Source organism: Diceros bicornis, chromosome 28 (assembly GCF_020826845.1).
Source record: "Diceros bicornis minor isolate mBicDic1 chromosome 28, mDicBic1.mat.cur, whole genome shotgun sequence".
Lineage (NCBI taxonomy): Eukaryota > Metazoa > Chordata > Mammalia > Perissodactyla > Rhinocerotidae > Diceros > Diceros bicornis.
Genome location: NC_080767.1, coordinates 28,192,183 through 28,208,067, shown reverse-complemented (window position 1 = coordinate 28,208,067; position 15,885 = coordinate 28,192,183). Strand labels below are relative to the sequence as shown.

General features: G+C 38.0%; 1 protein-coding gene across 1 annotated transcript; it reads left to right on the top strand.

Moving 5' to 3' along the window:
• The first annotated feature begins 2,761 nt into the window (after positions 1-2,761).
• LOC131393810 (complement C5-like) lies at positions 2,762-12,803 on the top strand. The gene is made up of 5 exons (XM_058524831.1): positions 2,762-2,879; positions 3,851-3,938; positions 6,115-6,188; positions 8,034-8,157; positions 12,615-12,803. The coding sequence occupies exons 1-4, from the start codon at positions 2,762-2,764 to the stop codon at positions 8,117-8,119; spliced, it is 366 nt and encodes a 121-aa protein (XP_058380814.1). The 3' UTR covers positions 8,120-8,157; positions 12,615-12,803.
• The last annotated feature ends 3,082 nt before the right edge of the window (positions 12,804-15,885 follow it).

The window sequence follows — 15,885 nt, the reverse complement described above, 5'->3', positions numbered from 1 at the left end:
CTAGTCCCAGCTTTACCACTAACTCACTGTGTAGCAGCTACGGGTCATTATTTATCGTCCAAGAGCTAATTTGTAAAACGAAAACATTTGACTAAATGATTCTGATATGCATTTTGTGCATATGTCACTGGCCACACGTGATAACTTAAAATCTTGCATAAAGATAACAGTATAATTTGAAGAATCAAAATATCATTCTTGATTCTGCCACAAAGCATAGCCAACAAGAAATATTAGAAGTAGAAGAAATTCCAATAATCATATGTAGAAAAAGATTTTCCTTTAGTTCAGTTTCAGATGGTTTGCCTGGAAAATAGTGATGAGTACAATTTATTAAAATTTTGTTTAATTTTAATGGCCTACTTTTCAATCTATTTTCTTTGATTTCATCTGAATTCTACTTAACTGTGTGACTGTGGAGATCACGCAAGGTAAGGCAAAGAATAACTAAGGAAAATATGGCAATTTTAGTTTAACCTTGTACTTTAAAAAGTCAATGACTTTTTAAAAATTATTTTAAAAAATCTTTCATTTTAAAAAATTTTCCAGTTTTATTGTGATATAATCGACATATAACATTATATAAGTTTAAGGTGTACAACATAATGATTTGAATTGTGTATATATTGTGAAATGATTACCACAATAAGTTTAGATAACATTCATCACCTCTCATAGTTACAAATTTTTTTCCTTGTTAAATAACTTTTTAAAAAAAGGATTTAATAATTTTCTGTTGCCTTTCCATGAATGTGTAAAAGTGTATACAAGTAAGCTCTGAAAAATATTTTAAGATATAAAACATCTTAAATCCTTGATAATAGTGATATTGAGGGGAAATCCTCCTATAACTTATGAATGTATATATTTTCATGATTTAAAAAAATATATGAATAATATAATCTTCAGGCTTAAAAAAAAGCCAAACAATAAAATTTAGAGGAAAATCAATCAAAAATTTAAGAATAAGCATTAAAAAAATCTGTCGGTTTTCTTACACTCCTCCAGCCAGTGTTAACCATTGTGAACAGATTTCTACAAAAATGAGATCACACTACATAAATGGGATATATATACTTCTGCAATGTGCTTTTTTTTAATGTTAGCAGACTATCACAAAGTTATTTCCATGTCAGGACAGAGAAAGCTTCCTCATTCTTTTTAGTGATTATCCAGTGTTTGATAATATTGATATGCCTTTAGTTATTTAACCATTCGTACATCAATGGGTGTATTAGTTTCTTAAGGCTACCATAACAAATTACCACAAACTTGGCTTAAAACAACAGAAATTCATTCTCTCACAGTTCTGGAGGGAAGAAGTCCAGAATCAATGTGTCAGCAGGGCCACTCTCCCTCCAAAGCCTTTAGGGAAGAATACTTCCTTGTCTCTTTGAACTTCTGTTGGCACCTGGTATTCCTTGGCTTGTAGATGCATCACTCCAGTCTTTGCCTCTGTCTTCATGTGGCCATCTCCCCTGTGGTTCTGTGTCTTCTCTTTTTCTTTCTCTTATAAGGACACCTTATACTTTATATGCAATAAGGACACCTTATAAAGATTTAGGGCTCACCCTAATCCAGGATGATCTCATTTCTCAATCCTTAACTTAATTACATCTGCAAAGCCCTTATTCTCAAATAAGGTCGCATTCACGAGTAGCAGGAGCTAAGATTTGGACATATCTGTTTGGAGCCACTATTTAACCACCTATAGTGAGCATTTAAGTTGTTCTCAGATTTTCAGTATTAGAAACAGTCTTGCAAAGAAAAACATTATTTCGCATCTCTCTTTGTGCATATATGTATTTTTTTTCTGTAAGATAGATATTATTGTCATACGTAGGATCGCTGAATCAAAGACTAGGCACATCTACAAATTTACATATATTTAAAAATTGCCCTCTGAAAAGATGGTACCAATTTCCACTCCCACTAACTGTGTTTAAAGCCTATTCCTTAACCCCCTTGCCCAAATGGGATATTATCCATCTATAATTTTTGCCAATCTGATAAGCCAAAAGTGGTCTCTCATTTTATGTAGCAAATTGATTCTATGTAAATTGACAATCATTACATATGTCTGCATATGTTTGATGGCCAGTGATATTCCTCCTATGAATTAACCATTTATACCTTTGTCTATTTTTGCTTTGACTGGTTTTTTGCTTATCATTTTATAGGCTTTGTTGTACATCATGGAAACCAATACTTGTCTGTTACATAAGTTGCAAATATATATATAACATACACACACACACACACAAACACATAAAATATGATAAATATGTTGCAAGTGTTTTCTCCCAATCCATTGGTCTTTTAACCTTTGTTTATGGCATCAGGAGTATTTAATATTTAGGTGGTCAAATCTGCCTAGAGCTTCTAGGATTGGTGTCTTCATTTGAAAAGCTTTCCTCACCCGGAGGTTACAAAAACATTTCCCTATATGTATTGTTGTTAAATTGTAGCCTCTTTTCTTCTTGATCAGACTTGCCAGAGTTTTTTCTATTGTATTGGTCTTTTCAAAGAAACAACTTTCAGTTTTGTTGATCTGTAATTGTTTTCTATTTTATTGCTTTTTCCCTATATAGTCCCTTAATCTCTTCCTTCTACTTTTTTTGTTTTGTTCTTCTTTTTCTAACTGTTTTTGTGTGTATGAGGAAGATTGGCACTGAGCTAACATGTGTTGGCAATCTTCCTCTTTTTGCTTGAGAAAGATCGTCCCTGAACTAACATCTGTGCCAATTTTGCTCCATTTTGTATGTGGGAAGCTGTCCCAGCACTGTTTGATGAGCGGCGTGTAGACCTGCACCTGAGCCAAACCTTCGAACTTTGGGCCGCTGAAGCAGACCGTGTGAACTTAACCACTACGCCACCAGGCCAGCCACTTTTTCTAACTTTTTAAGTTAATTATATTATTTTCAATATTAAATTGTTGATTAAGACGTCTCTTTGTATTTCCTGCGGTTTTTTGCTCTATATATTTCAAAGCTATGTTCTAAGTGCATAATGTTTATGACTGTCTCTTCTTTATAGTAGATGGTAATTTTATGCACATAAAATATTACTCTTTACTTCATTTAAATGTTGAGTTCTATTTTATCAGAAGTTATTATTTAACTGCTAGCTTACTTTGTGTCAGTATTTGGCTGGTATATGGTTTTCTATCCATATATTTTCAACTTTCCTATATCATTTGGTGGTGGTGTATAGCTTTTAAATCCATTTCTAGACAACTTTTTTTGATCCTTACCTGTTTTGAGAATGTCTAACTTTTAGCGAGATATTTTAAGCCCATTCAGGTTTGTTGAGTTTGTACTTATTCCTGTTCTCTTATGTTTTCTGTTGAATATGCTTTCTTATTGTTGCTTTGTATCCTTTCTTGCCTTTTGTTGATTTGCTTTGGCACATCCTCCTTCTTTACCCTTTTATTAAAAATTTACACTAGTTTTCATTATAAAAGTAATACTGTATAGGAGACTGTGAAGTATAAGGTAAAAATCCCTGATCCCACTACCCACCTGCTTTCTAAGATATTGCCATTGTTTACAATTTTTTATATCCTTCTGGAAATTTTCTCTGCCTAATAGAAACATTTATATCTACATCTCTATCTCTATCTATATGTATTTTGTTTAATGCCTATGGAATCTTACCAATCTGCACCTTGCTTTTTACACAATATATTTTGGACACTAAATCAAGGATTTTATTTTTCTATTTTGATATCACAAAAATTAAATATTTGACTGAATTCCTTAAAATTTTTAATTAAAAGTTAACATCGTGCTTTAACATGTAACTCTATTCTATGTTATGTTTACCCTATGTTTTTATATTTCTAATTTAGATTTATCAAACATATATAAGATAAGCAGCAGTGTAAGCAGCATTTTTTTAGGAAACTGGTTATGGAAAGTATATCATGTTCCTAAAAGGTATTCTAAGACTTTGTTTTCCTTTTCCTTAGGAAATTTTAAAATTATTCAAATATGATGAATAAATGGTCTATCACTCTTCCAAGGGTTTCTTTGATAATTAAGGATAGCACTGATGTTTGATCAAGGTTAATCTGATTGATTGTTGGGTTGATTTTTCCCTCATTAGCAGGATTAATTTCAGAACTAATGATTTTTGCAGAAGAATGCCATTTCACTTACCTTGAACTTTTACTGAGCATGTAGTTGGGGTGACAGCTGGACTTTGCAATTCTATATAATTATTTCAGTCTTTGCAGACAACTACTTTGTAACAAACCCTCCAACAATGTGTACCGTCCATTTAAGAATGTATTTCCAGTGTTATTTATATAAATAACAAATAAAAAGAGGCAATATTTTTCTCATATGATAAACACACACTGTAAAACACTGATTATCCATAAGGCTTGGGAAAAGATTGACTTTTGTTCAGTTAACACAACTTGCCTGATGTCCAACAGCCTCCTTTTATCTCCTTGACTCCAGCCTTGTCCACTTCTCTTCTCCAATTTATTCTTCAAACACACCAGCTCCCATGATTATATTAAAATCCAAGTCTGATCATATCACTTCCCACCTAAAACCACTTCTCCAGGACCTACCCAGCAAAGTCTATGTGGATTAAGATGCTCTTGTCCAGGGCTGTTGCCAACCAGCTCCAGCTCATCTCCCAGCAGCCCTTGCCACTCTCCCCTGTTGTGCCCTTTCTGTTCCAAAAATACCTGCTCTTTGCAGTCTTTAGACCTTTTCCTGGAAATCCTCTTTCTTAACCCCCACTCCTAACAAACTCCATTTCACATTTGACAACCCAACTCAGACATTGGGTTCTCCAAAAGTGGCCCCCAAAGAATTAAATACTTCTCTGCATTCACTCTGTAGAGTCACGCCCCACATAATGGCATTTCAGTCAATAACAGATGGCATATACAGTGGTGGTCCCATAAGATTAGTACCATAGTGCCTAGGTGTGTGGTAGGCTATACCATCTAGGTTTGTGTAAGTACACTCTATGATGTTTGCACAACAACAAAATCACCTAACGATGCATTTCTCAGAATGTATTACTGCCGTTCAGCAACACATGACTGTGGGTTGTACATGGCTTCTATTGAAGCATTTATTACCCTCCATCATAATTTGTTTGTTTATGTATGTCTCTCCTCTTCTGGAGTGAATTCCTTGAAGGCAGACCCTTTGTTATTTCTCCCCATACTTAGTCTTAGGACTGTGCCGTGCACATAATAGACAGTTAAGAAATGTCCACCGAAAAGATCAGTTAACTAACGGACTTTGGTATTGTGCGAATTGCTTTTGTTTCGATCATACTCTACCTCTCTTAGTAGGGTTCACTGAATATAATTTAATTTTTATTTTATAATTTATGATATCACAGTCTTTTCGATTTATAAAAGTAGGGGAATAAAAACAAAACGTGGGAATATATACCAGGTTGAACCATGTCTTAGTCCATTAGGCTGCTATAACAGAAGACCACAGACTGGGTGGCTTATAAACAACAGAAATTGAAATTTCTCACAGTTCTGGAGGCTGGGAAGTCCAAGGTCAAGGCACCAGCAGATTTGATGTCTGCTGAGAGCCCGCTTTCTGGTTTATAGATGGCCATCTTTCACTGTTACCCCTGAAAGCAGAAGGGATGAGGGAATTCCCTGGGACCTCTTTTATAAGGGCACTAATACCATCCATGTAGGCTCCACCCTAATGACCTAATCATCCCCAAAGACTACACCTCCAAATACCATTGCATTGGGGATTAGGTTTCAACATATGAATTGGGGGGGGAGCAGGGCACAAACATCCAGTCTATGGCAAACCGTATGTATCTGCCTGTATCCAACATGCTTGACCTACACAACTAACAATTTCATATGGTTCAACATAATAGATGTATAGTTAATTGTTCTGAATATGTAAGAGGCCCTTGTTATCCTCTGCTCTTTTCTTAACCTCATCCCCACCTGTGGTCACTGATTTCCATTTGTTTTCTTGTGATTTTGCCTCAAGAGCCCATATGGGATCAGCCCATATGCTGATTAATAGGAAATCATGTTAAGTTGGTTCCAAGTTAATTAAGGCTCACTTGTGTTTGAAAACTATGAAATATTTTATTTTCCAGGCGTCAGCTGGAGTTGATGCTACCTGATTTTCTAACTACCTGGGAAATTCAAGGTATTGGCATTTCAAATAAAGGTAAGCAGCTAGTATGATGTACTGAATTAGGGAACAGTTTGTTCACTGTAATGTGTTTATCATTTTATTGACTAGCATATTTTAGACTCCCATTGTAACCTAGGATAAAAGAGAAATATCTATGTCTATGAACATATTTGTTCATTTAATGTTTTTATAAGCCATTATTTTGTAACAATTTCAAATTCCCACTTTCCTAAAACCTTTCCAATTTGCTGGAAGTTTGAGGTGGCGGATAAAAACAGGACTCATTACTGAGTTCTCTCCCAAATTATGGATAGCAGTGCAAACCAGTACCATTTGTAAATTATTTTTAAGAATATTTATTTTATTTTTTGCAATTCAATATTTTTACCCATTAAATGGGTTCCATAATAATTAATGACCTCTTTGCTACATTGAAATATAGGAATGGGACAGACTGCTAAAAAACCTGTGCACTAACAACAACAAAAGAACAACAATCCTGATAAAGTTAAGAAGATATTAAATTCTAACAAAAAACATTACAGTAAACACAGTACTTTATCTTAAAAAAAAAAAAGTGAAGGTAGCTTGACAGAAGGTGGTATGAGGGAGGGCTGAGGTGGCTGAGTTATGGAGACAACAAAATGTACAGACATCTGGGGAAACTGATGGCCAAATTGAGCCAAGATGAAAATATGTAGGGTGAATGGGGATCATGTCATAGTGCTCTGGTTCTCATTTGTTGGCTGCATTCAGCTGAGTAATGTGCTTTGTGTTCAGCTGCTGTTACCTGGTGGCAAAAAATATTAAAGTGCTAGGAAAAAAGTGTACGTGAATCAGTGGGATACATTGCTCTCATTTCCTTATTTATCAGTCATTATGAACGAAGTAACATTCAGGCCTACCTCTGTAGCAGAACAAATTGTACCTAAAAAAAAGTTGTGGGTATGTAATTAATATTTTTACTATAATGCTTTAAAGGAAATTACTCTAGGGCTAATGGAAGTTATTCCATGTTCTGTTTTATTTTAAAAGTTCATGAACTGTTGGGGAAATATGAACACTAGCTGGACATTAAGAAATTATTGTTTTTGAGGGCAGAGCTATGTTTAAAAAAAGGAAGTTATTGTCTTTGAGAGATATATACTGGAATATTTACAGATAAAATAATATGATGCTGGAATTTGCTTCAAAATAATCCAGGGAGTACAGGGAGAGATGGGTATAGAGGAAACAAAACTGGCCATGAGTTGATAATCACTGAAGCTGGGTAATGGGTACATGGGGGTTCATTATACCATTCTCTCTGCTTTTTATATAGGTTTGAATTTTCCTATAACAAGAAGTTTTTTTTTAAGTTTACAAATAATCACGATAATGAGTCTTTATTATGGCCATTATTTGAATGTTCAAGGCAAAGATATGTCCCCCAAGTATTCCCATGGCTCACTCACATCTTTCAGGCCTTCCCTGGCCAGTCTGTCTAAAAGAGGATCCATCCCTTGTCATGATCTCTCCCCCATTACCCTACCTATCTTCTTTATAGTACGTATCACTTCCTGATATTTTATCACATATTTGTTTATGTCTCCTCAACTAGAGGGAAGATTTTGCCTGCCTTGTTCAGTGCTATATCTGCATTGGCTAACACTGGCTGGCACATGGTAGACTCTCAAAATATTAATTGATTAGAGAAATAAGCATCACTAAGTAGATCTTTCAAGAAGCAGAGAGAAATATAGAAGAAATAAAAAAGAAACTCGATATCATATATTTCTTTTCCTCAAAGTAAAGAAAAAAACTCCAAAGAAGTTTGGAGAAGATGGGAGCCCCCTGGGAACCTCCTAATCCACTCTGTGCACCTGTCACCTCTTGTAGGTCTGTGTGTTGCTGATGTACTGCAGTTGCAGGTGTACAAAGACCATTTCCTGGCCATAAACAACAATGTTCCAAGAGTCGATTAAAAGGGACAGTTGCCAACATCAAAACTGCAGGAACTTAAGTAAGTAGGTAAATCTGTGGCGCTGGAATCAATGGCTGAGAAATCTGATGGTAAAACCACTGCACACGATTCACTTCACTGTAATGCGGCATGAACCGAGCTCTTAGTGTGTGAAAGGCCTCTGAGTCAGGGAGGGCTCGGGTGAGGAGAGGGAGGAAGTGAAAGACTCTTTCAAATTGTATGTAACTAACGTATCACCAGGGAAGCTGGATGGAGGTTTAGGTGACGATGAGATCATATTTTTGTTGGGAGATGAGAGAAGTCTTTCTTAAGTAAATCCATAGAAACACAAAGCAGACTGGTGGATGCCAGTGGTGGGGATGTGGGGAGGGATTTGGAGTAATTGCTTAATGGGTAAGGGGTTTTATTTTGGAGTAATGAAAATATTTTGGAATTAGATAAAGGTAGTGGTTGCACAACATTGTTTATATACTACATACCACTGAATTGTTCCCTTTAAAATGGTTCATTTTAATATAGTGCCTTAAAGGAAATTACTCTAGGGCTAATTTTATGTTATGTGAATTTCGCCTTAATACAAAAAAGAAAGAAAAAGCTTCTTCTACTAGCTAATGATGGAGAGAGGCATGGAAGGCTGCTCCTCTGTAAAAATAGGAAGATTGGCAGATAAAATCGCCACACCTCTCCCCCCGCAACCCGTTCTGGACATTTGAGATGAATCTTGGAGAATGGATAAGATTTTCACAAGTAGAAGTAATGACTTGAATATTTTATGATAAAACAGCAAAGATAAGGAAAGAGAAAACCATGGGCAGTTTATTATGACCGGATTCTAGTAGGCCTGGAGGGAAATGTTCTTTTGAACTTCTAAATTGTTTCAGAAGCAGACTAAATGACCTTCCCCAGTCCTACGGTAAGTTGATGGCAGAACTAAAACTAGAACCTTGGTCTTTTGACTTCCAGGGCTGTGTTCTTTTCACTATAAAAAACGATTGGTTCCAGATGCTCCAGACCAGTAAATTAGTCTAAAGTTAATTGTGCTAAGAGTTACAGTGTGCTAAAAATGAATATGGAATCCAGGAATCCAGGAATTAAAATCCCAAATCTCAGTCTGGAATGCTCATATAGTCAACACGTTTGTCTTTCAGAGCTCCACCCAGAGCCATTTTCTTGGGGAACCTCCATGGGCCCCAAGCCCAAGCTCTGATCAAACTGTTACTTTCCTTCCAATTATTTATGTAAAGTTTATCATTGCACACTCATAAGCACACTAAATTAGTGTCCGTTTCTCTCACTAATAATATCTAACATTTACTGAAGACTTACTCAAGGTCAGATCCTAGCCTAAGCTTTTTCCAAGAATTAGTTTATCTAATTCTCACCACGACTCTGTGAGGTAGGTATTTTGTTTGTTCCCCCTTTACAGATAGAGAAACTGAGGCACAAAGCAGTTAAGTAGTTTGCCCAAGGTCAAACAGCAAGTAGCAGAGCCAGGACCCAGCCCAGCAGTCTGATTCCCAAGCCTACACACTGAGGCTCCCCAAGAGCAGCAACTGTCCCTGTGTTTGCTTCCTCAGCACTCGGCACAGTGCCTGCCAAGAGTGGGCACACATGAAATATCGGTCAAATAAATGCATCATCTGGATTCTAGCGTAGGAATCACTCATATTTGGCTGTGTGGCCCTGAGCAAGTCACTTGACCTCTCTGAATTCACCATTTACCCTAACTATCCTGTTTAGAGTTGTACAAAGCCAAATAAGATCATGGATCTGAAAGCAAGTTGAACAAGAATGAATTTTTAAATAAATATAAATGTAGAGGATGAGAGTAGATGTTCTTCATAAACTACATTCTTCTAAATAATTATCTGAGAGAATCATAGATTTAAATTTAATTTTAGTCAGAAAAGCATTTTAAGAGAGGTTAAGATAGAAGTGCTTTTTTTTTACTTTTTTTAATTGATGTCATAATAGTTTATAACATTGTGAGATTCCAGTTGTACATTATTATTTGTCAGTCATCATATAAATGCGCCCCTTCACCCCTTGTGCCCACCCTCAGCCCCCTTCCCCCTTGTAGCCACCAAACTGTTCTCTCTGTCCGTGTGTTAGTTTATATTCCACATATGAGAGAGGTCATACAGTGTTTGTCTTTCTCTGTCTGGCTTATTTCACTTAACATAATACCCTCCAGCTCCATCCATGTTGTTGCAAATGGGACGATTTTGTCTTTTATTTATGGCTGAGTAGTATTGCATTGTATATATGTACCACATCTTCTTTATCCAATCATCTGTTGATAGACACTTGGGTTGCCTCCACGCCTTGGCTATAGTGAATACTGCTGCAATGAACATAGGGGTGCATAAGCCTCTTTGGATTGTTGATTTCAAGTTCTTTGGGTAAATACCCAGAAGTAGGATAGCTGGATCATAAGGTATTTCTATTTTTAATTTTTTGAGTTATCTCCATACTGTTTTCCATAGAGGATGCAGCAGTTTGCATTCCCACCAGCTGTGTATGAGTGTTCCCTTTTCTCCACATCCTCCCCAACATTTGTTATTTTTTGTTTTGGTGATCATAGCCATTCTCATGGATGTAAGGTGATATCTTGGTATAGTTTTGATTTGCATTTTCCTCATGATTAGTGATGTTGAACATCTTTTCATATGCCTATTGACCATCTGTATATCTTCCTTGGAAAAATGTCTGTTCATATCCTCTGCCCATTTTTTGATCGGGTTATTTGTTTTTTTGTTGTTCAGATGTGTGAGTTCTTTATATATTGTGGAGATTAACCCCTAGTTGGATATATGGTTTGCAAATATTTTCTCCCAGCTGGTGGGTTGTCTTTTCATTTTGATCCTGGTTTCCTTTGCCTTGCAGAGGCTCTTTAGTCTGAAGTCTGACTTGTTTATTTTTTCTTTTGTTTCCCTTGTCCAAGCAGACATGGAATTCGAGAAGATCCCTTTATGACCAACGACTAACAGTGTACTGCCTACATTTTCTTCCAGGAGTTTTATAGTTTCAGGTCTCACCTTCAGGTCTTTGATCCATTTTGAGTTAATTTTTGTGTATGGCGAATAGAAGTGCTTTTTTCACGGCATTATTTGTCTCAATGAGGCATGTTATTTGGTAACCATTCTTGCTGGCTTGAGTCACTTGCCAATGATGGTAGCTAGTTGCCTTTCAGACAGAGGCTCCACATAAATCTTAAATTCTTCCTTGACTCTTTTGGAATACGCTCAATTTTATTTCCTTCAGGTTTCAGCTTTTACAAGATTTGTATATATTATTTATGCTTTCAATTGAGGCCTCAAGTAGAATAAAAGCACACTTAACATTATTTGGGAATTGATTTCCATTTTAAAAACAATAATGGGGTCACTCAATTTTGATTGGTGGTCCTGATTATAAACCATGAAATAAATAGTTACTTAAAAAAAGAAAGAGGTTATGAAACAGCCGAATCAAAAACAGTGAATTACTCTTATTTATGGTCCCACATGCCTCTGTTAGAGGTGAGGGCCCTGGAGCAAGCCCTGCAGTACAGAGATCCAAACCTAGGCATCAACCCCAAATTCTGGCGTCACAACCAAACCTTCAGGTTTTTACTCGGCTCCTGGACTCCTTTGAAATACCGTAGCAACTTGAAGTTATGGATTCCCAGTCATTATATGTTAAAAGCTAGTAAAAAGAGGGAGTCATTCAGAGAGAAGTTCATTGACAGCGTTCATTCAGCCCACATTTATTATCACTGACTCAGGCGCCAGGCACTGAGATGGGGATAAGAACTGACTGCTGAAGCAAACAAGCTACAGAAAAATTCCCAAACACAGACGTGACGCCTAACATTGCTATCAATATGTAAATTTCCTTTTTGCTACAACTGAGGATCATTTTGTAATAGCAAGGTCTGCTTGAGCAAACTTGGCCTGACACTCTGATTTCTACCGACTGACCTTGGGTACTTGCCCTAGCATTGAGTATCTTCTTGGTGGCCTGCTCCTTCCTGGCCACTGATGGCCAGAGAAAGAGTCCCCTTGGTTGAGAACATGCTGGCAGAAAAATTCACTTTCTTTCCCCTAAGATCAACGTCTCAAAATGAAATTTTTAAATATATTTCTTTATGAATTCTGCCTTCTATTGAAATAGAATCCTGTGTATTGCCAAAAATAATAATCTTTGGTAGTTCTGTTAGAATTCAACATCGTGTTTCTAATCATTCGATACTCAATATTCATGAATATCAAATGCAAAAGATGAAAACACTTTGTGTCAGAGACTGCTAACCCAGCATTCTTTCTTTCTTTCCCCCTTATTATCAAAACCTGAATTTTAGCTGGACACATTGCTGCCCAGCTTCCCTTGAAGTTGGGTACAGCCAAGTCCCAAGTCTCCTGAGGAAGTGTAAATTGTATGGGACTTCAAGGGAGGCTTCTCAAAGAGAGTTGATTCAACAGGGGGAGGTCCCTTTTTTGCCCTCTTTTTTACAGCCCTCGACTCAGAAACAATGGTTGGAGCTCCAGCAGCCACCTTGAACCAGGAGGTAACACTGAAGATGGAAGCTAGATGCTAGCATGGTGGAACAGAAAGATAATGGCCCCTGCCTCTGATGACATGTGGAGCTGCTATTCCAGCCTTGGACTTTTATGTAAGAAAGAAATAAACATTTGTCTCATGTAAGCAACAGTTATTTTGGTTGTCTGTTATATTTAACAGAACCTAATTCTAATTAATATAAACTCATTTTTTTCCCCCTGGCCCTGCCCAGTTCCTCCATCATAATGCTCATCACAGTCTGGTTTAACTGATTGTTTGATGATCTGTCTTCAATGCTAGACCCCAAGCTCCTTGAGCATCCTGACTAGTTCCCCATTGCTGCCCCAGCCCCTAGCTCAGTGTGTGGCACATTTTAGGCGTTCAATAAACATTCGTTGAGTGAGTGACTGCAGGAGCACCTAAATCTCAATTCTCTCTCCTCTATTTCCCTTCCCTCTCCTTTATATATCATCCCAGCTGTCAAACTTCATCTGATTAAGCCATCTTTCATCTCTCTCCATCCCTAATGACAACCCAACCATTTGTCTACCTCATCCCAACACCGCACCCCCCACCATTCCCATCCCTCTCGACTACATCCCTCATTCCCCAGCTGGGGATGTCCAGGATGCACTCCACCAATTTCACAAGGATCAAGGACCTGACTCCTAAAAGGGAGGCCAGGATGTGAACTCTGACCTCTCCAAGCATACTTGAGGTAGGGCCCATGTGGTGCCTGGGGTTGGGGTTCCAAGGGCCCTGAGGGGGTCCTGAGAGGCAATTCTGCACCTAAGCCGTGGCCTTACAGCTCTTGGGTACCCCTTAGCCATGGCCTGAGCTGGGGCTTGGTGCGAGGGGCCCCCTCTCACACGACAGAATTTGCCCTCCAGCTCGCCCGAATCCCTGTGGTTTCAGCTCCAGGGTCCATCGCAGGACCTGGCACAGTAGCTGCTCAGATGAGGAAACCTGCCCAGGCAAGTGAAGGGCCTGCCAGAGGTGTCCACATTGAGCTGCTCTGCTTCCTCCCCTGAGAGAGGAGGAGAAAAAAACCCTTAAGAGCCTCCATTCTCACCCCAGCCAGATCACATCCTTCATCCTCCACGATTTAATTTTCCTAAGGGAAAAATGCAGAGCTCTCTGAAGTGATTCTATGTGGTCGGGAAGCAGGATATTATTAAGATGCTGAGTACACATGATATGGGTTTTGGCATCTGTTTCTCCTTCCTCATATTACATATATTTTAATTCTAATCTTTGAACTTCTGCCTCCTCTCTGGTCTGGTAAATGTAACACCCTAGTCTCTTTTTTTTTTCTTTTCAGGCTTAAAGAAAAATTGCAGTAAAATATACCTAACATAATGTTTATCATTTTAACCTTTCATAAGTGTACAACTCAGTGGCATTGAATACATTCATAATGTTATGTAACCATCACCACCATCTATACCCAAAACTTTTTATCATCTACGACAAAAACTCTGTACCCATTAAACAATGACTCCCCCTCTTGGTCTGTTTCTTGATTAGGGACCCTGCCACCATCATGGCCATCCCCTGGCCTCAGCCTTGTGGCTAGGTCCTACCTGTTTGCCAGTAGGCCTCCATGATTCAACCTCCTGCCTGGCCTTCTAAGGAGTGCATCCCAGGATGACCTACCCATTGTGACATCATTTTGTCAAATCCCTAATACTGGCTGCCTCTCTGTCTTGTCCGTTTTCGAAGGTACCCTGTAGACGCTGGCTACCAAGATGAATGCTCCCTAAACATCTACAGAGAGGACATTGTCTGTTCCACCCTTGGGAACTGGCTTACTTTTAGGTCATAACTCCTGCCAGTCTGTAAGTCTACTGAAAGTAACCAGGCTGTTCTGTCCTTCTGAAAACCACCTCCCTCCCAAGCACTTCTGTCTCCTCATCATTCTCCTCCCAGATTTTAATCCCTTTACTCCTCCCCCATTCTCCTAGTCCTCAGTCCTTCTATATCTTCAGGAACTTCTCTAACCATCCTAAAGTTAAGGCCAGCAGTTTGATGTTGTCGATTATAGCCTCTTAAAAATTTCTCATCTTCTTGACATTCTTTGATCACTCTGCTAATGCCTTGCCCTGTGTTATTTGAGGAAACTCCATGTGACGGGGTAAGAGACTTGCCTTTGGAGTCAGATACGAGTTCACGCCTGGCTTAGCTATTCCACAGCTGGCTTCATGGGTGTGCAACCCATGGTACAGGGCCCAGCACACTTAGTTTAATGCTTTGTTGTTGCTGTCGAAATTATTAATAATTTTATCTTTGAACTTGTGTTTTATAAGCTAAGTCTGATGGGACAGTGGAGCATGCATGTGAACAGAGGAGATATGGGCAATATTACATGTGTCCACCATTCCTTGCCACCCCATTCACATAGAGCATCTACAATACCCCATGAACACAGAATTCCAGTGGACCCATAATGTACAGAAGTTTAGTGAGACTCAAAATGAGTACAAAGTAAGTGTGTAATGTCTGTGACTGAGCAAGCAGGGGTGCTGACAACCCCTAGAAGGCCACATTTTCCACTGGAACCAGAACTTGTTTTGAATGCAGAAAGAAGGCAATGGTGTCCTAAGAAACACAAATGACTGAGGAACCTCATCATATTCTTCCTTGCTTATGTTACTACCCTGTGTTAGCCAACCACTTACACTAAATATGATGACTTAGAAGGAAAGGGAAAGATATGATAACCCATAGTTCCTCTTCCTTTCAGTCTTTCCTTATTCATCAGCAAAGTTAGCGAGTGTTGGTAGAGCACACGCATATCAAGAAGTAAAATAAAAACAGTTGAGTGAGTTTGTGCAGCATTTCCACTGCTCTGATAAGAATGAAATATAGAGGCCGGCCCTCCGGCCACGCTGAGGCCGCGTCCCGCATACAGCAACTAGAAGGATGTGCGGCTATGACATACAACTATCTACTGGGGCTTTGGGGGGGAAAAATAAATAAAAATTAAAAAAAAAAGAATGAAATATATATGCATGCATGAGCTATGAAATATGAATTGTGTAATTTTGGTGATTCTACATATGAATTAAATGCTCTTATGTTTGCATTTAAAACTGGCTTTGCATAATATAAAGATGAATGGAAAAAATTCATGACATTAATTTAAAATTTTAATTTTCCTTTACTTAGAATGACATTAAATAGCAAAAAAACAAAAAACATAAAACACCATGGAAAGTTGAGAGA